The 27,405-nt window shown below is 36.3% G+C and overlaps 1 protein-coding gene across 3 annotated transcripts in view; it reads left to right on the forward strand.

Moving 5' to 3' along the window:
• Positions 1-27,405, forward strand: part of raraa (retinoic acid receptor, alpha a) — a 193,897-nt gene extending 166,492 nt beyond the window's left edge. For all 3 annotated transcript variants that reach the window (XM_084435082.1, XM_084435083.1, XM_084435084.1), the window contains 7 exons: positions 10,238-10,386; positions 14,790-14,931; positions 20,110-20,270; positions 22,237-22,413; positions 23,733-23,937; positions 26,169-26,327; positions 26,437-27,405. In XM_084435082.1, coding sequence (XP_084291208.1) covers positions 10,238-10,386; positions 14,790-14,931; positions 20,110-20,270; positions 22,237-22,413; positions 23,733-23,937; positions 26,169-26,327; positions 26,437-26,639 — 1,196 coding nt within the window. In that variant the 3' untranslated portion in view covers positions 26,640-27,405. The remainder of the gene's footprint in view (positions 1-10,237; positions 10,387-14,789; positions 14,932-20,109; positions 20,271-22,236; positions 22,414-23,732; positions 23,938-26,168; positions 26,328-26,436) is intronic.

A 27,405-nucleotide genomic window follows, 5' to 3' on the forward strand; every position in this document is an offset into this window, starting at 1 on the left:
ACAATATAGTAGTTGTGTGTGATTTTTGACAAAAACAAAAAGTCAATAACGATACGTTATTGGTGTATAAACGTTTTGGTATCTTGACTGGTTTAGGCCTGTCATAGACAGTCGACTCCACAAATTTTTTATTAAATGATACTTAAATTCGAAACTAAAACTGCCAGTATAGGTTGCAGAAAGTCTGAGTTATTCATTCAACCAACTGATTCATTTAAGTGACTATCTTTATGAATTGATTATTTAGCCTAATTTATGCTGATTCATTCAGGAACAAAACACAGCTGTGTGTTGGTCGGAGACGCGCAACTTTCTTTGGAACAATTTTCGTTGGTGAAATAAAGCAAAAATGGGCAATGTTGATGACGTTGTGTATAAAATGTAACTCACGATGTTACCTTTGTTTATTGAACTGTTGTATAAAAACAATATCACTATTTCGGTCATGTTGATATTCAGATAAAACAGCACTTTTGCTTGTGTAAAATTGCTTAACTATATCATAGAAATATTAGACCAAAACTCATGCACTCATTGATTTTTGCCGCCATGTAAATAGAATTTTGGGGTCAGTGAAAGTGTGCAAGATGTGTTTTTGTTAGTTTTTTTGGCATGTGAGCTACATTCTTAAAAGTGGCAGCTTCCACATTGTTAAGACATCAATTATGATATTATTGTACAGTTATTGTACAATTTAGTCAATTTAGCTAATGAGATGCACACAAAATTACTTTCGCTAGAGCGGGATTGTAAGTGTGCTGAGGTACTTGATTGACTTGAGGTTTATGCGGTAACGCTTTAGATTACAGCTGGGAAAGTACTGTGTAATTAAAGCGATTTTACAGTGTAACTTTCGGTAATTATAGTGTAAAAGGTACTTGCATGTAAGTATAAGGGAACAATATGTAATTGACATGTTTGGGGAATAAAGGGGTAACAATCAGGAGAATTAAAAATGATTTATACTGCAAGTATTATAGAACTAAGGGGTACTTATTCTATTATTATGATACAACAATCTTACATTTGGGAGCAATTGAGCAAGAACATTAGTACACTACCTTTTTGTAATAATGGTATACCAATACATACTGTATAAGGTTTTTAAAAATTACAGGGTACATATCTATGCATTTATACAGAAATGTACAAAATTTATACAAAAGTGCTTAAACTTTTGCTTTAATATTGGGGAAATATACTCTTGTTTCATGTAGCTGTGCTTGTTACCCTCTTGTTCCATGTAGTTACTGGGTAAGTGTGACATTGCGGGGTCATATTGTTCCCTTATACTTACATGTAAGTACTTTATAGGTAGACTATAATTACCGAATGTTACGCTGTAAATTTGTCTTAATTACGCAGTACTTTCTGGGCTGTAATCTAAAGCGTTACCGTTTATGCAATATTTGCAGAGACTAAGTAAGTATCAGTCGGTTGCTTTGAGACCATTGTCTAGTATTGATACAGATATGGATATGCACACTAGAAACACTGAACACAGGTGTGCGAGTGTGTGTGTGTGTGTGTGTGTGTGTGAGAGAGAGAGAGAGAGAGAGAGAGAGAGAGAGAGAGAGAGAGAGAGAGAGAGAGAGAGAGAGAGAGAGAGAAAACAACTTATAAATAATGCTAAGTTATGTTTTTTCAAAATGCAAAAATGCAGAAGGTTTTCTGTGATGGGTAGGGTTAGGGGATATATACAGTTTGTAAAGTATAAAAATCATTATGTCTATGGAATATGCCCATAAAACATGGAAACCCAACGTGTGTGTGATATAAACAGGAGGTGTGTGTAGGCAGGGAGTCTCCTAATCTCCTCCGCTCAGCATGAACACATGCTCTAAACATACTGAGAAATAACTCTGATATTACAACAAGGATTGGATAATAAACAATATAAAAATACAATAAATGTAAAGTTCAAAAGAATAAGTGTTTTCACTTAATTGAGGCTAAGATGAATAATAGTGAATTATTTTCATTTATATGCAGCAATATATCAATACATGGTTATAAACAGCATTATTTACCTACTTATGTTTTAACTGAAACATCTTATTATGAAAAGTGCTAAGAGTTTAAAATCAAGAGCATTTTTTTAATTGAAGCTGACTATTTGAACTGATCCATGGAAATGAATTGAGCCTCCAGCTATTGCCATTTTTGCTACTGAAGTTCAAATCAGTTTAAATACTTAAGTACTTGTCATGCGCTCGCTTGACTTGATAATCCAGATTCAAGAGGCTTGACGCAGATGAACTGTGAAATCACATTTAATAAACACAAGGAACAATAATAGGAAGCACCAGCATGAAACATCAACACAAGACCATGGACAAACGATGACTTGGGTTTTTTAAAAGTGTAAACTGTAGTAAAGCATAAAAATACCATAATATGTTTGCAGTTATTTATGAAACATGCTGAGTTTTCTCTGAAAAACAATGCTAAAGCCAGCTATTTTACTTTGAAATGTGCGTTCTGTGTTGGAATGTCTGGTTTTGTTTTGGTCTGTTTGGTCCCGCCCACTGCTAATTTACCCAATAGTATTTCGACACCTCGGGATGCCAGTTGGCGGAAAACACAGCATATTGCAGCCATGCACCGGCATCTCTGTCAAGCGAGACAAGGAAGGATTTTATTTGGCCTTTCCTAAAGAGCTTAACCAGCCAAATCATTGTGAATGTATTGTGAAATGTCTGATATATCGCACAGCTAAACTGACACCAAATTTTTCAAAATGATTATTTCAAACAGCGCAACCCTTGTGACTCAAGTTTCTTCATAAAATAACCAACTATAAAAGCTATTGTGAAATATATCATTGACTGGTGTCGTGTTAGTTACAGTTTCTACCCAGTAACATGGTTGCTATTTTAAGTAGCGTCTCTCTACAGTACATGTGATGTTTGACTATTGATTTTCAGGGCGGTAGTTAATTAGTTTTGGTTTGTCATAAATAGAATGGAACAGACGTACCACTTGTTGACCCAGTCAAGTTGGGAACTGTTTGTCTCGGTTGTTCGATTTTGATCAGCTCAAAAAAGAAATGCCTTGGGTCTTCACATTCAAAACACTCTGTCACTGCAAGGCAGTGCATAATCTAATAGTGAGATAAGTGTGTGTGTGTGTGTGTGTGTGACTGCTCTCCCATAGGGCCTGTCTCTACCCCGCTAACACACTTAAGCTGGGCTTAACCAACCCAAATCTGATTAATACCCCCTCCCGTCCTCTCCCAGCGCCCTTTGGGCCGCTCGTAATGAGAGCTAAACAAGCCCAGACCCAGACCTGAACCCATAGATGAATAAACGGGTGATTACAGCAGGCACAGAGAGAAAGGGAGACATATTGTCTGTCAGGAAAGAGGAGTTAAAGGCTCCTAAAGATGAACAGAGAGACCTAGGAGGAGAGAAGGACTGGTTGAGTTACAGTGTTTGTTGGTTGTCAGAACATTAGGAATGTAACCTCAGCTTGAACCTAGAGATAGACAGATAGACGGAGAGAGAGACGGGCCGTTATAGGGTCAGTGTGTATTCTGAGCTTAGCCCAGACCTCTTGGGATGCTTATGGGATTTTTTAATTAAATGGTGGAATATGACACTCTTGAATGTTGAAATGTTACATCTTCAAGCCAAGTTATAGCAATTAAGATGAATGCTAATGTTAACGGATGGCTTTCTCCAGATATATTAGACTTCTTTGCGTCATATTTAGCTAGTGAGAGAGTCTAGTGTTTATTTGGGAAATAAAATGTAGAGATGCAACTGAAAATATTTGGCTGAAAATTCATTCTAAATGGTTTTGGAGGGCCAAAAGCATTGACCAAAAATGGTGACGTTTAATTGCCGGATGGCGGATTTGACTGCGAAAGTGTCTATTTCATGAACACAACGTGGATAAGCTACAACAGGTAAACATGGCAGCTGTGTGGACGCTGTAGGGCTGGGTTATACCGGTTTTCTCTGTTTGAATCAAGCTTTATTTTGACCAAACAAGATCTTTTAGTCTATGCTGTTTTCAATTTTTGCGTGAACAAGACAATATTTTACCATGCCTGCCATTCAATAAGCATTGTGCTTTGCAACTTCTGATATGAAACAAAGTCTGAGCTTTCAGATTTTGTCAATTTCATAACACAATCGAACAATGTTGTGTTTACAGTCATTGCTGTAGCCACTTCAGTTCGAGCGATCCTGTCATCTCTTTCACTTTAATACTAGTTATAGCACGATTATAAACATGAATGAACATCAGAAGGTATGTTGAAAGAAACATACAGTTTTTATTTGAGTGTTGATTATTAAATACATTTCATTAATTTATTGATTATTATGAAAAAGTGATTTCTGTAAAAAAATATTTTTTTCGGTGTATCACTAATAAAAAGGGCTATTTTGCATTTTAAAGGGATACTCCACTTTTTTCGGAAATATGCTCATTTTACAACTCCCCCAGAGTTAAACAGTTGAGTTTTACCGTTTTAGAATCCATTCAGCCGAACTCCGGGTCTGACGGTACCACTTTTAGCATAGCTTAGCATAGATCATTGATTCAGACGAGTCCAGTAGCATTTCTTTCAAAATGACCAAAGAGTTTCAATATTTTTCCTATTTAAAACTTGACTCTTCTGTAGTTAAACCATGTACTAAGATCGACGGAAAATGAAAAGTTGCGATTTTCTAAGCCTATATGGCTAGGAACTACTCTCATTCCGGCGTAATAATCAAGGAACTGTGCGGCCGTACCATGGGTGCAGCAGGCGTAGTGATATGACACAGCGCCTAAAAATAGATCTAATAGGTTAGACAAACTTAGTCCCGGTCACGTTGGAAGAAGTTACCGAGCTGGGGACTATTTTTAGGCGCTGCGTCATATCACTACGCCTGCTGCACCCATGGTACGGCCGCACAGTTCCTTGATTATTACGCCGGAATGAGAGTAGTTCCTAGCCATATAGGCTTAGAAAATCGCAACTTTTCATTTTCCGTCGATCTTAGTACACGGTTTAACTACAGAAGAGTCAAGTTTTAAATAGGAAAAATATTGAAACTCTTTGGTCATTTTGAAAGAAATGCTACTGGACTCTAAGCTATGCTAAAAGTGGTACCGTCAGACCCGGAGTTCGGCTGAATGGATTCTAAAACGGTAAAACTCAACTGTTTAACTCTGGGGGAGTTGTAAAATGAGCATATTTCCGAAAAAAGTGGAGTATCCCTTTAAACCCAAGCTAGATTTGAGCATAGTGCCTTATGGGATACAATTACATACTATATACTCCAGAAGTATATATTATGTTAGTTTGTTATTCAGAACATTTTCATAGACTTAAAGTTTGAAAAAATATAGCGTTTATGTTTGTTTATAAGTTAACAAGCTGCTAAAATGAGCACTTTTGAAAATGGTGTAATTACTTGATTTAGGGAAGTTTGTGATGTTCTTGGCATTGTTTCTCAATAAAAGAGTTTTCATTCACAGCAGATGCAGTAAAATACCTGTATACTCTGCTTTAGTTACCTCTAAATATTTGGCGTTTATGACATCAGGATGGAAAGGTCGTCTGTAAGCAGTCCTGACACTATGGCAGCAGTCTGAAGATTTATTTCTGGAGTAGATTGCATCTCTGAATGATTTTCTTAGTAACAGAAGTAAAAGGCATAAAGGGTTAGCGTGAAAAACAAGATGATTAAAAAGGGCTTCACAAAAGAAAAAAAATCTGAAGCTTACATATGGAGATAAACAGGGAGCAAGAGACAAAGAGATGGAGAGAGAGACAGCAGAGGGGTTGTTATTGAGCACTAATGTGGTGTATTCTCTGTGTACTTCAGTAGACATGAGAGAACAGACTGACATAAACACTACACCACACACACACACACACACACACAGTTCTCTCGTTCAATTTATCCCTGTCTCACCTCATTCATCTTTCTCTGCCTGTCTCTCTGATGTAGTGGGTGTCCTCTTTGTAGTGTCCACACTATTATGCAGTGGCACCAAACTGGGGTATTTTTTATGCCAAATCATTTCATATCCAACAGTGGTTTCCTGCTTCACAATCTAAATTTGGTGAATCTGGGGAGCAAGACTTTATGTTTGATCCCCCTAAAAATGTAATTGTGCTGTTGCTATTATGTGTCAGACTGAATTTGTCTTGTGTTTGTGTGTTTGTGTGTGCGTGTGCGTGTGTGTGTGTGTGTGTGTGTGTGTGTGTGTGTGTGTGTGTGTGTGTGTGTGTGTGTGTGTGTGTGTGTGTGTGTGTGTGTGTGTGTGTGTGTGTGTGTGTTGTTTTCAGTGTTAAAATACTTTCTCCTATCCCAGTTTGTTGTGCAGAGACAACTATATGGTCCAAAATGTACTATACACAAACACATGAATATAAATGATTCTAGCTATTCAATCTCAATTTTTGGTTTAACTTCATTTTGATGGTCCCTTTAACACATTCTGTTGACTATAAGTAACGCTGCACCTTACGTACATGTCTACTAACTCTCACAGAGTATCAGTAGACTGTTAGGGTTAGATTAAGTTGACATGTAGTTGCAAAGTTACTTATAGTCAGTAGAATGTCTTTTGGAGGAGCATCACAATAAAGAGTTAGCAGATATTAAGCAGACAGTCTACTAATACTCTAATGAGAGGTTGTTGACATATAGTTGCAAAGTTACTTATAGTCAACAGAATGTTCAAAAGTGACCATCTAAATAAAGTGTTACCCATTTTTACACATTGTTCAGAATTCACTTCATAATTCAAGTACACGTTACATTTTCAACATCCCCACAAAGGAATGCCAGTCATTATCGTGTTCTAAAATACGTTTCTGGCCATTCATAGGTTTGACACTCTGAAAAGTGAACACACTGTCTCTGTAATGCTATCAAAACATTGTTCTGTTTGCTTGAGTTACCGACATATCAACATTTGACTTGGCCAATGCATGAGTTTGGGCGGGACTGCCTGTAAACTGGAGTAGAAGGTTGTGACGGCATGGGAAAGTTGATATCTGTTGTCTTATGTTTTTAGTCATTAGCCACAGTTTAACTGAAAAACAGAAAAAAAACATGTGTAATAATGGGCTTTTTGCTGAGGAAAACATTTGCAACTGAGCAGGACAGCGGTTTGTCAGTTCTTCTGAACCTCCGTGGGGATTGTCACAGCCACGAGAGTTTATCCCACAGGCTGCCTCCAATATCTGCAAATAGGACAGAAGTTCATCAAAGATGTTCAAAAATGAAAATCAGCTAATCGGCTAACTGATTTACAAAACTTCTTAAGAATTCAATTCTTTGTAACTGCTGTTTTCTTCTTATTTTCTACTTATATTGTGCCCCCCCCCCCCCCCCCCCCAAAAAAACATTTCTTAAGAATGTTCTTATCTTTTTTCTTAAGATTGTTCTAAAGAAAAAAACGGACTTCCTGACAAGAATGTCCTTAAAACCATTGTAAATAACCTCTTCATAAAACAAGTAACTGCAAGTGCTAAAACTCCTGTCAAGCCAGTCGGAATGAAAATTGTGTGTTCAATTTCTTCCGAAAATGTGAGCATCTGGTTGATTATCATTATCATCCCATCCTAAATGTGCGATCACAGTGACCATTGCTCAGTGAAAATTCAAAATCCAGTCATATCAGTAATAATCTGCACGACCGGGAGTTTCGCGTGAATTTGCCGCACAGCCCAACAGAAAGCTGCTTGGTTGACAATGGACAATGCACCTTTTTTTGCCTGAAAAATTTTCCATTGTTTTTTTATGGAATATTGCAGAATTTATTATAAATTATTTATACATGCACATTTTTTATTCTTTATTCATGTGCCCTTGTATTCTTTAATCAAAATAACTTCCCTTCCCTCTTGCAACAACATCAGTTCTCTGATGATGTCATCGACACAAGGGCGGGTCAACCTGTCAATCACATTAGATCACAGAAACAGCAAACCTCAACCATCTAATGATCCAATCAATTCCCGCCCTATATTTTTTCTTGTTCGAGAAGCAGTTTCATCTGGATATACATTAGAAAAGGAAAGAAAAGACTATCGCATCTTCCATTTTATGCCAAATTCAAGCACAAGAGTTTGGTCATCGGGCATTTATAGACTTTTGGTCTAGCTCATGTTTGAGTGGACTCTTCTCTTTTCATGCATGGGTGTTTAATACACTCAATTTGCCCACTCAAAACAAACCATGTGCCTTTAGCTCTTCGTTCATCCCGGATGTTTTGCCCAACGATGTGGCTCTGTGTGTGTATGTGCTTATCTTGGCTGTCATAGCCACATGTTTAAACTCCAGTTGTTTGATTTTCTCCTCCATTCTCTCCAATTCCTTCCTGCTCTCGTTTTTATTCTCTCTGTGTCCGCGGCTGAGTCAGCCTTTCATTCCGTCAGTCTGTTCCAGGACGTCTCTCTGAGTATTTCCTGCCCACAGAGACGGGCGGTAACATGCGCTCTGACAGAGAGTGTGTGCTGGTGTTTCTGTGTGTATGGATGCTGTTTCAGATATGCGTCTGCAGTCATTCTGTGTGTGTGATGTGCCCGGCGGGGCAGACAGCAGTGGTGTGTAAATAAGAGTTCTAAATTTAACTTCAGCTCACAAGTTGAGTTGCCCTCTGCTACAGCTGGGACACACACACACACACACACACACACACAGGAAGGAAATTGCAGCCAAACCAGCCAGAGAAGCAACCACATACTTTCTCCTCAGATACCCTCTCCACCTTTTCTATAAACAGAAATGCACACGCTGTGTCCTGTTGAGAACACTATGATATCATTAACAAAATGTGTAAGGCATGTCTAATTGTGCAAGAGACTGGACCCTAATTTGCATACTGCCTTTGGTAAATAGTATGCAAGATTTCAATTAAAAAATGTCATCCATCCATTTTTGGCTGATATTGCCAACAGCACAGAGGAGTTTGAGACCATTTTTTATAAAGAATGATGGTATAAAGACACATCTTTATGATGTTATAGTATGTTGCAATAATGGCATTCTGTCTTAACATACACTCAAAAGTAAGTACATTACCATCAATTGTGAAATACGTATTTTTAGTGTTGTATAATTATGCGATTTGTAAAGCAGCTCTGTAAATCTTCCTTCCTGACACAATACATTTTTAATGATTTTTTTCAGACATTTGTTATGGGATTTTTTGCTGTAGCAGTTACTTGTGCAATTTTCACAATTATTTTATACAATTATTTTAATTGTTTATGGTAATCAGAAGAAGAAAAATGTTGATTAATTCGATTTTTTTTATAAAAACTATTATTAATAATAGTATAATAATCTAAAATTAATAATAATCTAAAATGAAAATATATATTAATAATAATAATAATAATTGTTAGATAAAATAAAAATGAGATATAACTATTATTAGTAAATTATAATAATAATAATAATGTTAGATAAATATAATTAATAAATTGATAATAATAATAGAATTATTAATATAATATAATTATTATTTAATAATAAAAAAGTAATTATAATAATGATAAGAATAATGATAAAAATAATAATTCTTAAATAATTTTTTTAAATGTAATAAAATATTGTTTATTATTTTTTATATTATTATTATTATCATTAGTACTATTATTATTTTAGTATTGTTGCTCTAATATAAACAATTGTTGTTAGATAAAATAACAATTAGAAACAAATGAATTAATAATATTATTATTATTATTATTATTATTATTATTATTACTACTAAACATGCAAAAGATGGTTGTGGTTGGAACTGCTGACACCGCAGGAAACACATCTAGAATCTGTTCTCCCTCCCATCAGTGATTTGAACAATGTTTAACAGTGTTTATCTCTTGTTTTGATGTGTTATGGCTGGCTAATTATCATCAGCACGAATGCGTTCCATCATCAGTGCGCTCAGATCATCTGTCTCTCTGACAGAAGCGCAGTTGGTTCAGGACGTCTGTGTCTTTGATCTTTCTTGTAATGTTCCCAATCACACACTGCAGTGCTGTGGATCAGGATTAGGGGTTCCTCCTAGATAAATAGGAAAGTTTGCTTTATTCAGCATGCTTTGAGATTGAGTTTCTGGTCTTATATGGTTTTTGAAAATCTATAGAGTCAAGTTTTATTATTGATTCTATGCTCGACAAAAATTATTAAAATCAATTTTTATCATAGAAAAAGTGTATTAACGTCACAGTCTGTATCAAGTCATTGACCCATAAACTCTCTCTCTTTCACAGCAATCGAGACCCAGAGTACGAGTTCAGAGGAGATCGTCCCGAGCCCACCCTCTCCGCCCCCTCCTCCTCGCGTCTATAAGCCCTGCTTTGTGTGTCAGGACAAATCTTCAGGGTATCACTATGGCGTCAGTGCCTGTGAGGGCTGCAAGGTGAGAAACTCGGCCAACTCTCATTCACCCACACAACATGTGCTGCAACCAGAGGTAGCAAGTACTTATTTAGCTTAGTAGTCATGTTTTCTAAATAAAACAGCTGAATAATTTTCTGCTAAGCCCCCCCCCCCCCCCCCCAAAAAAAGTACAGCTGTTGAATGAATATTTATTTTTTATACACAAATTTATTTTTTTATTCACACATATCCATACAACAAAGCAAGATAGAGTAATAATGATCAAAGGCACTGTTCCATGTTGTCTTTCTCTCATATCCTATCCATTATAGCAATATATCAGATGGTATATCTGATGGTTCACTTTAAAGACCAATGAAAGATGTGGTTCATTTTGATATCTCACTTTTAGGCCATGTGTCCGCTAAAGCATTTTTCCCAGTGTTTTCAATGGGAGTGCCGTGTTTTTAAAACGCCAGCAGCGTCACGAGGCACTGAGCTTCTATTTCACGCTGAGCGCTAAGCTCTCAGCCTTTTTTTTCCCGGTCACCGACAGTTGAAGAATGTTCATCTTTGGGTAAAATGCAGCGCTCATCAATGTCACTTTTTACCCAGCCATCCAATCACAGTTGAGGAGGGGCGGGACAAATACAACACTGACCAACCGCCACACTCTGCTTGAAAACCATCAACAGATGACAACAAGTAACAACAAGCATAATAAAGGAACAAAATAAATTAAAACAAGAGCCAGATCAAATACTTTACATTGTATCAAAATTTTTATGCAATACAGAAACAAACTATTTGTGAAATTAGATTCTAGTAACACTTCCCCCGATATTCTGTATTATAGCAAGCAAAGCGTCTCAACTGAAAAATGCTGTGATTTGCAATTTTTTTTAAAACATGATTGTACAGTTCTAGAATTGAGAATATATAACTCCCTTCATTAACTTTAGTGAAGTTAGCCATTTATTTTTGTTAGAAACTTGGGACCCACTTTATATTAAGTATCTTTAAAGTTCCCCTTTATATTAAGTATCTTTAAAATAGCTTGAATGTAGCTCTACACCCTTGCCTCATTTAGTATACGTGTTTCAATGAATATGCAAATGAGCCCCGCTTCCGCTCACTCGCACCAGCTCAGAGATCCACTCGTTGACGATCACAAGTTGATGTAATTGGTTATAAGGTTGTGTCATCAGAAACACCAGCGATTTCAAACCGCGTTTTTGAGACTGTCTTTGGTTCACTGCAGTTTTGAGGAGAAAATACTCAGCAATTGTTTTGACATATGCATTTGCACGTGGTTTTATCGTAAAGCATATTAAAAAACACCACATAGACATATAAACAACATTAAAAGCTTGATTTTCACCACAGGGGGACTTCAACTAACCTTACCTGTATCCCACCTCAATAGCAGCAAAAGTGGTTTGAAATACAACATGAACACAATACATATATTTTACCTAACAATACAATTTTTTTGACCCAAGTACCCAGCAGTCAAAGACTCCTAAAATAAAGTAGGACCGAAACTTAGTGTAGCAACTTCTACATGAACTTGTTAGTAACTTGATGTGTGGCTAACTACTTCTTTGTCAAGCTACTCATAATTTCAACTTTTTATGTGGTAAAGATACTAGATAGCTACACTGCAAGTTTCAAGTGCAGGGTTTTTCCTGGGTCAAAATTGGTCTTCGGTGGTGGCTGACCGACATGGTCATCCACACACAGCAAAAAGTACCCTAGTACCCACATGATCCGCAAGCCCAATATTGACAATAAATGTTAAATTTAAAATAAATACAAAGAAACAGTTTGTGATTTTTTTTTTTTTTTTAGGTATTTTACTACACATTGTCATAGGCCTATACATACTGTGGATTATTAAGGCTAAATTTTACTAAACACTCTTGCTAAATTAGGTAAGCACACTTACTTTCTCATTTCAGATTGGGGTGGGAATCTCTAGGCATATCTCACGATTCGATTCGATTACGATTCAGAGGGTAACGATTATCGATTATTAACGTTTTTTTTTTTTTTACTTGGTACTTTTAAAGCATAGTATTTATGATGACCCATAACGAACTTACTTCCATCTTCCTATATTAATTTTATTAATAAAACAAATGGAAGTGATTTGAACATTGCAAAGAACCAACATGAAAATAAATGTGTGCCTGTACTAGCGTTGTAGTAAATTAATACAAACTTCAGCATATTCTGAATCTCTAGCATTTAATAATAGACTTCTAACCAACATCCTCCTGTTATTTCCAATGAGCAATATAATCCTTCAGACAAAAAAACATTTTGCTGTAGCAAAATCATAAACAGTTTTCGTTCAAAAATATAGAATGATGTACCAGCAGCTCTCATATAATGCTTGTGGACTTATGCATATTCTGAATAATTAGTAACATACAAAGCCTCTCTTATTCACAACTAAATAATAAAGAGGTATGACTTGAAATGTTTGCTGTATACCACAATCAAAAACAGCTTATACAAAAAAAGTGAATGAACATCTGCAGAGAGCACAGTCAAAATGTAACTTTTTGTGACTGGCATTGCACATATTGCAGGGCAGTATAACGTAGGCTACGTATAACAGATCGGTTTACAGCATATTGATGTGAAAACTAAATAGGCTACTGAAAGCAGCTTTCATACAAAAAATACTAAATAGGTAACAATGAAATTGCCAATTTTCCATACGCTAGCTTTTAACGAAGAGGGTGCCGTTCGAATTTGGCGCTCAGCCATCATGCGTCTGTTAAGTGCGCGAGTCTGTTATGTGCGCGCCACATACTGCACGCGCACTGCACGTCCGCTAGAGTTCCGCCTTTAGCGTTCCGTCAATATTATGTTTTTTCAGAGGTTTGATTTTTTTGACATTTGTGAATCGATTCAGAATCGTCCACGTCCGCATCGCGATGCATATAAGAATCCGCGCGGTGCTGTGATCGTTCTTTCCGTCACTCCGTCAGTAGCCTGCTTCACTCACAAAACCCAATTACAGATCAAATAAGGCTTTGGCGGGACAAAAAATCGTTTTGGCGGGCGCCAAAAAAATTTCAATGTAGGAAAAACCCTGAAGTGACAGGAAAAAATATATAAATAGTTGGAAAAAAATAGTTCAGACACTGAGCAAGGATGAAAGTTTCTAGTATGCTGTGCATGTCGAGCACCTTTGTTCCCGCACACCATCAAATGGAGTCTACTTGCAGGCCTATGCGTTCGGTTGTGGCTTAACCTAAGCGTCAAAACTGAAGTATACTCTGAATGGTTGTCAAAGCAAGCACGTTTGAGCTTCCGTTTACTGTGTTTGTTGTGTTGATCAATGTTTAGATGTGAATAAAAGCCTGTGAATATAAAGCGATTGTGTTTTTTTCAGGAGACTAGACCGCTTGAAGTATATGGATTACTTGTACAATCTCTTAAAGGAGAACTCCGGTCAATTTTAACATTGAGCTCATTTTTTTTGTACATTTGGAGTGCTGTCAATACAGAGAACAACGACAAAAATCGGTGTTGCCTACACCGAGTTATTCTATTTTTAAAATTTGCACCCTATTGACTTCAATGGGGCAAGTAGTAAGCCTGCTTTTTAGCCTCTTAACATCCTTTAAGTGTCATTACAAGTGCACAGAAAATGTGAGTGATTCCTTCCGAGTGAACACGAGTGGATCACGCGCGTGATCATAGGTACTAAACCTATGCGCGTGAACTCGACAATCGATTACTATGGCCTTCCACCGAAAACAGGATGTAAACAAAGGTATGAGCGCTGGCTGAATTAACTTCATTTTTATTAATATCTCTAACATCTACTGCAGTCAGATCCACTCGTGTTCACTCGGAAGGAATCACTCACATTTTCTGTGCACTTGTAATGACACTTAAAGGATGTTAAGAGGCTAAAAAGCAGGCTTACTACTTGCCCCATTGAAGTCAATAGGGTACAAATTTTAAAAATAGAATAACTCGGTGTAGGCAACACCGATTTTTGTCGTTGTTCTCTGTATTGACAGCACTCCAATTGTACAAAAAAATGAGCTCAATGTTAAAATTGACCGGAGTTCTCCTTTAATGAACTTTTTGACACTTTCAACAGAGCTACAGAAATCTCTCATAATTCATTCAAATATCTTCATTTCTGTAGAATTGATTCTGTAGAATCCAATCAACTGAAGGAGTTTAGTGACAAAGGGTTGGCTTTTTGGACTTTTTGATTTTGGTCAGTAAGCAACATCCTAAAAACCAATCAACCACATTCAACGTCCTAACACGCACCGACAACATCTTTATTGTCTCTCGGTTTTGTACTAGGAAGCACCATGTGGAAGTGGATTTGTTTTGACACATGACTGGAGTTTTCTTGCATCTCTTGAAGTCTGTCACTGTCCTCATTGTGTTGTTTGTGTTTAGGGTTTTTTCAGGCGAAGTATTCAGAAGAACATGGTCTACACGTGCCACAGAGAGAAGAACTGCATCATCAACAAAGTCACCCGCAACCGCTGTCAATACTGCCGGCTGCAGAAGTGCCTGGAAGTGGGGATGTCCAAAGAATGTGAGTGATGCATCACAAATGCTCCCTCCACAGCTGAAGTACTCTTGCCAAAATACACACACACATACACACATAATCATAATCATGCCTCCCTCTGGCTATACGAGCACACGTCTCTGCTAGGCGCTGTCAGAATTGAGAAGTTAATTGGGAGAGGTGTGAAAATACACACTCTCTCACAGATCTGCAGCAAAAGTTGTGAATGTGTTGTGAGTGTGTTTGTTCAGAAATCATCCGGACAGATCCAACACACTCTCACCATCAAGTGGGTGTGAATCTCCACTGCAGAAAGAAACACAAATGGTGTGTTTTTATGGAGGGAGAGGAACAATCCAATACCATGTCAGGTCTGATCATTGGGTGTGTGTATATCCAGGTGACATATCTGGCTCTCATTTAACCCCAAAAGCAAAAATAAATACATTAATTATTAAATTAAATTAAATTAAAATTTGTTAATATAATATAATGTATGTGTATATATATATATATATATATATATATACACACACACACACACACACACACACACACAGCCATGTGTATGTGATTTGTGAGGACATTCCATAGGCGTAATGGTTTTTATACTGTACAAACTGTATATTCTATCCCCTTACACTGCCCCTATCCCTAAACCTACCCATCACAGGAAACATTCTGCATTTTTACATCTTTAAATAAACACTGCTTAGTATGTTTTTAAAGCCATTTGAAAAATGAGGACCCCCAAAATGTCCTCATAAATCACGTATTTTCCCGAGTGTCCTCATTTGCAGGTGTGTTATCATAAAAATGTCCTCAGTTGTCATGAAAACAAGTACACACACACACGCATATATATATATATATATATATATATATATATATATATATATTGCAATTAGTTAATTTGACTGTGCTTTAAATATTTAATTCATTCAATTCAAGATTTTAATAATTTGACATCACTTGAAATTATATATTCCATAAATGTATGATTATTTATTTATTTTTTACAGTTTTGCCCAAAATTCTCATTACATTTCTATCAAATCCACATCCAGGATTTCGTGATTCTGCAATCACAGAATATAACACAAAATCAAGAAAACTTTGCATTTCCGTAATTTTTCTGCAAAGAAATAAAGGAAATGGTAAAGCAACATTGGCTAATAAAAATTCATTGAACAGGGGTGTACTGACCATACGGTGCACCAAGACACCGGTTATAAATACTAGTGTTTTAAAAGGAAAGAATATTTCTGATTTGAGGCCCATTTGAGCAAAAGAGAGGCTAATATTTAATATTCACAAGTGATCTCTCCCAATCATTCATTCACATCCTTCACTTGTCTAGTGTCTATACAGCCTGATTTAACAATTAGATTTAATACATTACTTTACGGGATACACAAGTTTTTAATATTTCGTGTGAATGCGATCACTATAGCATATTTTGATACTATTATATATTGGAAAAAAAAAACTAATCAAAAACAATAGTACACAAATAGACATTGCAGCAATTTTTTTTCAGTAATGAGACATTACAGTCATGCGAAACATCTTAATGATCCTAAAACAGACTTCATGCACTTCAGGGGTTAGTGACCGATATTTGTACTTCTTTCAGAGATCATGTGCATGTTGAGTTTAATGTCATTGGCCAGTCTGACAGATCCAGCACATGGGCCTCTGGCAAGCATCATGGCGAGGGTGCAGATGACCCATTAAATCAGTCACAATGACAACCCACACTTGTTTCATTAAAGTGGGTTCTTATGAATTCACACCTCTTGACTCACAGTACATTTAGAAAATGATGCACAGCGGCACTTTCACACTTCACTTCCTGCATACATTTGAACGCACAAAACATCTGTAATAAAACACACACACACACACTCACACATGCATTGATTTTCAGCACAGCATGCTGGGTTCGCTCTGCTCCAAATGCATTAGACTCACAACTCATTTGCTGGTGCTGCTGAGGAGGAGTAGAGATTGTGAAAAAAGGAGGAGTGGAGAGAGCGGGAGCGGAGGGAGGAAACATTGACATTTTTATCCTTTCATTGAATTTCATCTTTGTGATGGACGATCTGCCAGCGCTTTAATTTTCTCCTCTCAAATTATTCCTGTCAAGAACCTCATGCAACACACTCACACACACCCTGAAACAGACATATGAGGGCGTTAAGGCCTGTTCACACCAAGACAAATGTTTGTCTTGAAAATGTGGAGCCATAAACATTTTAACACTTTATAATAATTCATTAATAATTAATGTCTAATAACGGTTGGTTTTAAGCACTTAATGTCATTTTCCCATTTTCCGTAACCTAATCTAAAGTTATAACTATTTACAGTCAATATGTTTTTAACAAAGCATTGTCTAACTCTTTACATATGAGCTAATTAAACAATAACACTTTGTTAAATACAGTGACAATGAATGAAGAACCCACAATGTGTATATAGTCTATTAATGTATTACCTTCAGTTTATTAACTATTAATGAACTATTTTCAAATTATTTGTAAATACTTTATTACACTATACTTATTATAAAGTGTTAGCAGCAACAATGAATATCAGAAGAAAACCCCTTATGATTAGCATTTATTGCGATTTATATGGTTCAGTGTGACTCTAATAATATTTGATGTGACATAGTTCTCTAGTGCAAATTATCATACGTCATCATAATCATCAGTTATGACAACGAGACGTTTCAGCTCTAATTGGAATACAAAAATCTGAATAGGATTGGATTTAGGTTAAACTGCTGTTTGAAAAATAATTATGTTGATACATCTCTGCTTCCTTTATTTCCTCTGCTTTTGTGTACCAGGATCACCTCAGTATGCGCCGATGCATTTTCATTCATTTAATTTTTCACTAAAATTATGTTTTAATGCTTTAAGTAGGAATACTTAATTGTCAACCATGCTTTAGAATGTGCAGTAGATGAAACTGTGCCGCTCATTCACACAGACACGCAGAACAACCTAAAATCGGTCTTTTTGCGGTATAATATTCACAGACACTAGTCCATATCGTTATCCACATTTTCTGCGTCGCTGAAATCATACTTCAGCATATTTTGAAAATGATAATGAATCGTGCCAAACATTTTGATTTGAATCATGATTCCATGTCGAATTGTACACTGTAGAAACAAATCCGTTAAATTTACGGTAAAAAGAAAAAAAATACAGTACCAGAAATTTACCATTAAAAAAATACGGTAGCAAAATTTTAGGTTTTACAGACTTTTTTACAGACAAAAAAAACGTATTTTATTATCTGATAAAATGTTAATTTACCGACCTATTGAAGTACTAATATCTGTTTTGTACCATTGTCATACACTGACAACCACCAATCACAGTGGTGATGAGAGTCACATGATGAATCAAAGCTCATCATAAGCAGCTTTTCCAGAAGAAAGTTAATACATAGTTATCGTATATATAATTTATATATATAAAACTTAGTTATTTCAACAAAAATACATCAAATGTGAAGTGTCACGCAGGGGAATTTAAATTTTTCCACTGTAAATTACAATGACTTGTTCTTTTTCACTTACAAAAACTGTAACATTTAATGGTATTTTACTGTAAAATTACATTAAATGTACGGTTAGATCTATCACAGTTATTCGCCATATATAGAACTGAAACCTTCTGTTAACCAATTAACAGTTTTTCACTGTAGCATTTTTACGGTCTTTTACCATTAAAATCACTATCATTTTTTACAGCGTATCATTTAGCAAAGAATCCTAATTAATTAGTTCTCAAAACTGATATTTCCACCCCTATCAGCCATGTTTTTGCGTGTATTTTTTCCAGCAGCGATTTGTTTTAGTCTGAAATGTGTCAAAGCACAGTTCATAATGCAGCTCAAGTTACTTACATCAGTTTTAATAGCCATACATCTCTATCGGCCCCATGGGTTTGTTACCGCCAGAGCGATGCAAGAACGTATGCTAAGTATATATAACAGAACTGTGCAGCTGGCGTTTGCGTACTTGATTAGATCACATTTCTGGCCATGTTTCTGTTCGTCAGCATATTTCTGGCCATATCGTCAGATGTTCCGGTGTGTAAAAATCACCTTTCCAGACACACACAAAATACTCATCATACTGCTGGAGAAAGACCTGTTTCCCGATCTCTCTCTCTCTCTCTCTCTCTCTCTCTCTTTCTTTCTCTCTGCAGGTCTCTCAGTAATGCTTGTGTTTGAGTGATGGCGCAGCCAGGCTAATAGTTCTTTAATGACTTCATTAAATTGTGTTTTGCGGCTTATGATCGCTGTGCCAATCTGTCATTGGGGCTAATGTAGGCACGTTAAGATAGCCCACTTTTATTTAGGAATTAATTCCGCATCTCCAGAGGCCTGAGAGAGGGATGCAGCGAGGGTCTGAGCGCTAGCAGAGATTGGGAGGAAAATAATGCCATGGTATTACAGTGTGTGTGTGTGTGTGTGTGTGTGTGTGTGTGTGTGTCATATAATGAGATTAGATTAGCTCTGGGTCTAATGAAACCTGTGGTGATCTATCAGCATTATGTACGACTTCATCCACCTGCTCTATTCATCAAACTACAAACACACACCCTGCAGAGAGAGAGAGAAAGTGAGAGAAAGTGTTTGAGATGGTACTGATGGAGGGGGTGTAATGGCATTTCTGATTCTTTGGCCTATTTTTTTCTCCTTAACACTTTTTTTTCTCGCCTTTCCTCCCCTCATGGTTTGTCTTCACAGATGTGATGTGTTGGCTCTAACACGTTTCCTCTATCTGTCTGTCTCATCTCACTCCATTACTGCTGCTCACTGCATCTCAAACGGCCTTTTCACTGCTACTCATGCAAGTTTTCTCTCCTTTTCTTGGCCCTTTCATCCCTCATTCTTTCCTATCTGTCTTCTTGAGATATTTTCTCTTCTGCCCACTTCATTACATACTGAAATGACATGGCCACATATCTCACTGTGATAGCAAACTTGATGATGGAATTTGTTAAAATTGGATTGAATGTTTTTAATATTGTAAAAGATATCAATGTTCAATAAATAATAATACAATCATAATAATAATACCTTTTAAAAAGTTAAATAGAAAATTAAATCGAACAGCTTGGTGGATTTTCGCTTGGCCAAGCACTGATCTTTGTTGTCTTTCTGTCTGCGCAGCGGTAAGGAACGACAGGAATAAGAAGAAGAAAGAAGATAAAAAGCAAGAATGCACAGAGAGCTACACGCTGAGCCCAGACACAGAGCAGATGATTGACAGAGTCAGGAAAGCCCACAAAGAGACCTTCCCCTCGCTGTGTCAACTCGGCAAATACACCACGGTAAGAGTGTGCGAGGCCGGCGTGATGCACTGAATGTTCACCAGGATTTGTGATGATTTTGCAACCCATTTAACTTCTTTAATGTGATATATTCCCACATCATCACTCAAAAAAAATTCAGCTGAAAATCACTGTGCGGCATTTCATATTCATTTACGTTTTGGTAAAAATATTTGCTATATTGGTCTGTGTCATTGAAAATGATTAAATGCAGTATCAATCAGGGATGTGATTTTTCCGTATTTGCATGGATTTCCATCATTTCCGACTCACTCCAAACATATTCCCAATTTTGTAACGAGAATTGTTTATAAATCTGTTGTCAGCAAAAGAGAGGGTTTTGAGAATGGATAGAGAAGAGAAGGGAAATTCCACCCAAACAAATAAAAATTCTGTCATAATTTACTCACCCTCACCCCAATTTTTATACATTTTTTCTGCGGAACATAAAATATTTTTTTATAAAACAGTTTTGGTTCACGTTGACTTGTAATTTTGTAATTTATTTTAGGTCTATCATGCTGGTTCCGCCAAAATAAAAGTTTTATTGTTTTAACTTTTGAAAGCAAAGACATAATTATTATGATTATTATTATTATTGTTGTTGTTGTTATTATTAAATGCTCAATTTATTTATTTTACAGTACACTATTATTATTGTTATAAGAAATAAAAAAAAATCCTTCATTTTTGTTCGATGCTCATCACATGCCACATATATATATATATATATATATATATATGGTACAAAAAAAATTATATATGATACAAAAAAAAAAAGGTTTTAAGTCAGTTATTTATATATTTTGCTGTAGTGTGTCAGTAGGAAATATCAGTTTACATTTCCAAACATTCTTTTTGACATTAATTGTAATAAACCAGTGAGATTTGTGTATGCACAAGGAGTCTGACAACAGCCGGTATGATCTGATCTCACCATCATCGAGTCCGTCTGTGATTACATGAGGACACAGAAAAAACTGAGACAGACTAAATCCAGAAGAACTGCGGGAACGTCTCCGAGATGCTTGAAGAAACCTTCCTGCAAAGCTACAGTACTGTGAAAAGTACTGGCACTTGTGTTAAAATGCTGTAAAGTGAGAATGCTTTCAAAAATAAAATCACAAATTGAATCGATTTACCTTCTATTAACTAATTCAAATCAATATGTGGTGTAACGACCCTTTGCGTTTAAAACGGCTTTTGTCCAGGTACACTTGCGCATAGTTTTTCAGGTAGCTTTGCAGGAAGGTTTCTTCAAGCTTCTCGGAGACGTTCCCGCAGTTCTTCTGGATTTAGTCTGTCTCAGTTTTTTCTGGCGACATTTGAATTACTGTAACAGAAATAATGATACCGTGTGGCTGTGAAGCCGTTTCATACCTATACATGTCTGGGGCAGTGGCAGTGCCAAACACAGGTTTGAATGTTCACTGTGGTTGTAGCTACTTAGCAAAGGTTTATGCGAATCATTGTCGTTTAGGAATAAGATTGCATCGAAATTGAGATCTTTTAATGATCAATCTTGCAGCTCAGAAATGACGGTTCTTTTGATTAATATAAATAAGCAATATCCTAAGAAATGCATTGGATATCATTAAGAGCATGATAAATATATAACCCTAGTAAAATCATTGGATTACATGTACTGTGGCTGTTTGACTACTTCACAACCCGATAAAATCTTCATCTGTGAGGATTTGACCTCATTGTTTTGACTATGTGTTGGCTTTTTAACTAATGAGCTGACACTGACTGATGAATCAATGCTGTAACTACAGATACGTGTCTCAGTTTGTCAATAACTCCCAGAACTCTGTGCTGATTCTGCTCCTGTGTTTACAAGCAGACCTCACCAAAGCTAATGGCCAGATTTCACGTGCCAGACTTTCAGCCATTATTGATGCTGCTATTAAACATTTACCATAGCATTCTAGTCTACCTGAATTTTGTCCTCGTCTGTGTATAGAGTAACAGCTCAGAGCGGCGTGTGGCACTGGACGTGGATCTGTGGGATAAGTTCAGCGAGCTCTCCACAAAGTGCATCATAAAGACGGTGGAGTTCGCCAAACAGCTGCCGGGATTCACCACCCTCACCATCGCAGACCAGATCACACTGCTGAAGGCTGCTTGCCTCGACATACTGGTGAGAACGAGTCCAAAATTCACAAAGCCTGCAGTGGTGCGGAAGTTACTGCGGGTTACATGACACCGCTGAAGCCTGAATATAGACTGAGGGTCACATTTGAGTCATTGAAGGTTGTAGGTTCAAAGCCCACAAGCATTCCCTTGTGAAAAAGAAGTGTGCTTTATTGAATTGAATGCACACTTGTAGTGTACTTTTACGTATGTATTTTTAAAATGTTCAAATCTTTAAAATACTGTACTTGCTGACAGGGTGGCGTGTAATGCATTAGTAAGTAATTATTCACAGCAATTTAGTTATTTTCCCTTGAAAAAATAAAGTAAGGGTTATTTAATTCTGATGTAATTGTATAGACTATAGAACAATTCTATATAAAACAAACATTTAACATTAAAAACATACATTTTAAGAATAAGAATAATTAAGGCATTTTTATATTATTTATTTGAAAGAATTAAAATAGCAGTTTTATATCTATTCTTGTATTGTTCAGCTGGTCGAGGTTGATATGGGATTTGGGAAGTAATTAGTAAGTAATGCAATACTCATTATAGTAATCTAATTACACTGTTGAAGATGGAATTAATGACTTTTTTGAGTAACTTAACAAACACTGCTTGCAGATAATATAATATTATCAAAATAAAAGGCACTTAAATGTACTTAAAAGAGTATGCTTACGTGACTGCTTATTAACACTTAATCTATCAAAAGTTTTACTTTAAAGATCATATTATTGTTTTAATAATCTTGTCATGCTTTAAAAAAAAAGTACACTTATTTGGATGTGTTGACAAACATACTAAAAGTATATTGATATAAAGTACTTGATTATAATTTCAACTGTAGTGTGTTATTTTTGATTATATTTAAAGGTAATATATTTTAAATGTATTCAACTTCATCATTAAAAATGTGTAATACAAATATATACTTTTCAGTACATTCAGCAGTGAACTTTAACCTTCAAAGACAATAGAAATATATATATGAAATTACATATAAATATATAGTTAACTCTTACTGAGGTGGGTCAAAAAAGAACTCTAAAGTTCACCTATGCATTTAATATACATTTAAACTCTAATAGTTTATTGTTCTGGTAGTGCCTTATTGTAAATAACATGCAATTAATGTCTGAAAACATTACATTCAGTTCACAAATAAGTACATTTGTTTAAAGTATCTGATTAATTTCCACAATAAGTACTCTTTTCACAAAGGTTGATCCATGCACTTTCTCCACTATCCACCACTGTAGAATTTCCCTCATCCCAGTTTAATGCAAACACGTCTCCTCTCTGTTTCACTGCTTTTAGATTTTGAGGATCTGTACCCGCTACACGCCTGAGCAAGACACCATGACTTTCTCTGACGGGTTAACGCTGAACCGAACGCAGATGCACAACGCTGGCTTCGGTCCGCTAACAGACCTGGTGTTCGCCTTCGCCAGTCAGCTAATACCGCTAGAGATGGATGACGCAGAGACGGGACTGCTCAGTGCTATATGCCTGCTGTGTGGAGGTACACACACACACACACACACTGTATTCTGACTTACAGTTTTACACCTGTTAAATAGACTGTTATATTTACATATAATTGTGTTTTAATATCAGTGATCCTAGACCCCAGATAAGAGTACACTAAATACTGTATCTTTTTTAAAACAGTACACCTGCAATTATAAATATTTAAAACAGTGGTATGGTACATTGTTCTAGTTTGACAAATATAATAGGTCTTTTTGATCATATATATGATCATATATATACATTCATTGGCTATTCCAAACATACCAAGCGTCTCATGTCTTTTGATACATGGACCTCTAGTGCCACACAGTGTGTGATGGTGGTATTGCACTCATGTTGTTCAGAGAAACACTGTGTATGAAAAAAGAAATGAGGTTGTTTAAAAGCGTGCATCTCATGCAAACATGTCCAGGTCATATTTAACTAGAAACTTTATATATAAGGCATTATAAAAATATTTGTAATGCATTAATTATGCCTTGTAATACACCCTATAAGGCATTGCATGGTCTCATGGATATTTGTAACCACAGTTCTTATACATTATAATACTAATCTATTCATTGAACACAACTTTAGAAAGTATAATGCATTAAAACACATGACAAACAACCAATTTCAGATGTAACAATGAATCTGCAAATATAATGCATTTTAACTTTGGTTACAATTGTTTATGAAGAATACAATATGAATACATTTATAATGCATTACGCATAAAGGCTTTAAGTAAAGTGTTATCGAAATGGTATTTTGCATTAAAAAAACTTGTTCCATTTAAATGCATTCATTTAAAGTAAAGAATATTTTACACTAAAATCATCATAGTTAAAGGCTTTACAATAACACTAAGAGTATATAAATACTTTAAATAATATATAACAGTAGTATACAATAAATATGTTTACATAATATTTTAAAATATTAAATGTAAAATTATTACATTTATTTTTACAGTAAAAATATTTGTCTCTAAAAATGATTATAATTAAAGGAGAACTCCGGTCAGTTTTAACATTGAGCTCATTTTTTTGTACATTTGGAGTGCTGTCAGTACAGAGAACAACGACAAAAATCAGTGTTGCCTACACCGTGTTATCCTCTTTTTAAAATTTGCACCCTGTTGACTTCAATGGGGCAAGTTTTAAACCTGCTTTTAGCCTCTTAACATCCTTGATGTGTCATTACAAGTGCACAGGTCATGTGAGTGATTCCTTCGGAGTGAACGCGGGTGAATCTGACTGCAGTAGATGTGAAAGATATGCATAAAAATGATGTTTATTCAGCCAGCGCAAATACCTGTATTTACATCCTGTTTTCGGTCAAAGTCCACAGTAGTCGATTGTCGAGTTCACGCGCGTGATCATAGGTACCTATGCGCGTGAACTCGACAATCGACTACTGTGGACTTTGACCGAAAACAGGATGTAAATACAGGTATGTGCGCTGGCTGAATAAACATTTTTTTTATGCATATCTTTCACATCTACTGCAGTCAGATTCACCCGCGTTCACTCCGAAGGAATCACTCACATGACCTGTGCACTTGTAATGACACATCAAGGATGTTAAGAGGCTAAAAGCAGGTTTAAAACTTGCCCCATTGAAGTCAACAGGGTGCAAATTTTAAAAAGAGGATAACACGGTGTAGGCAACACTGATTTTTGTCGTTGTTCTCTGTACTGACAGCACTCCAAATGTACAAAAAAATGAGCTCAAGTTCTCCTTTAAAGGCTGTAAAATACATACTAAAATGATTTTATAGATATTTCGCTATTTCAATAATATAACAGCATAAAGGTATCATATAATGTATTCTTTAATATTAATATTTTCTAGGTTTTTTTTTGTTGTTGTTTTGATTTATTTATTTTTTCATTCATGGTTGTTGGAGAAAATGCTATTGAGTGCTATAAAGGTAATGTCACAATGCAAAAAATCAAATGGCATTAGGCACCTTTTTTCCTTTTTTTTTCTTTTGATATTGGGATGAAAGTGACCTAGGCTACGTTTCCCAAAAGCCTCGTGAGCTAAGTTGATCTTAGAAACCATTGGTATCAATTGTTCTACGATCTACTTCGGATTTCGATGCTTTAGGGAAACGCAGCCCTGAACATTTTTCACAGGTTTCATGAGATTCACCATCTCCAATATTTGCTGAATTTGTGATATAAGCTCTCATACCACATCCTGTGAGCTGAATATGAATGGTTTGTGCAGATCGTCAGGACCTGGAAGAAGCCGATAAGGTGGATGTTCTGCAGGAACCGCTTCTGGAAGCACTGAAGATCTACGTGAGGAACAGGAGGCCGCACAAACCTCACATGTTTCCCAAGATGCTGATGAAGATTACCGACCTGAGGAGCATCAGTGCCAAGGGTGAGTCAAATTCACTCGCATAATCCTACTCTTTTGTTCCCCTATTAGACTATAAGAAAAACACATGTGTGACTACTTGAAAACTAAATACATGATTCATCTCTCTCAGGGGCAGAGCGTGTGATCACCCTGAAGATGGAGATTCCTGGCTCCATGCCTCCTCTCATTCAGGAGATGTTGGAGAACTCTGAGGGTTTGGAGAGTTCCTCAGGCGGGGTCAGTTCACGGGCCGCCGGCGCCCCTCCAGGCAGTTGTAGCCCCTCCCTTTCTCCAAGCTCCGCCCAGAGCAGCCCACCCACGCAGTCGCCATGACAACCATCATTGCCGTCATCGTCAGCCACTTATCGACTACTGTGTGCCCTCCGCGACACGACAGCAGAAACGTTCAAAAGCACGCGCTCATATTGCCGCCCCTCTGCCCGTGTTCCTCAGAGACTAAAGGGGGAATCAAAGGTGTGTCGCTGGAATTTTGTTGTTTTCTTTCCTCAGATCAGACTGTGATTGTATTCCTCCTCGATTTCCCTTTGGATGAAGGGAGGAAGACCGCTGGAGGGTGAAGACAAAAAAGTGCAAGAATGAATGGACAAACGTATAGAAGGAGTTAAAGGACCTTTTCTTCTGTTTCCGATTCTTATGGCCTGGGACTTCTGTTTCCAATGACCAGAGACTGATTTCCTACAAACTAAAAAAAAATATATATATATAAATATATAGAGAGAAGACATGGAATGATTGTGATTGAGAACTGAATGAAACATGGACTTGATGTAAAGATGCAAATGTATTTCCTCACTTTTTCCTCTTTATGCCTATGAAAGGGCAAAGAGTGAATTGTTTTATTTCAGACTGATGATGATGTTTTTCATTGAGAAAAAAAAAACATTGAAAAGATTATTAATTTTCACTCACAAAATTGTGCACAGAAGATATAAAAATGGTCGCAACAAACAATTTGTGTAATGTGTTCTTCTTGCTCTTGTCTTTAAGCTACTAGCAAATACCTCAAGGATTCATTTCATACCATATTTTATTACACTGTGTTTTGCTTAACATTTCAGAAATAAATTACCGAAAAGGT

The sequence above is a fragment of the Rutilus rutilus genome (genome assembly GCF_951802725.1).
Source record: "Rutilus rutilus genome assembly, chromosome: 16".
Classification (NCBI taxonomy): domain Eukaryota; kingdom Metazoa; phylum Chordata; class Actinopteri; order Cypriniformes; family Leuciscidae; genus Rutilus; species Rutilus rutilus.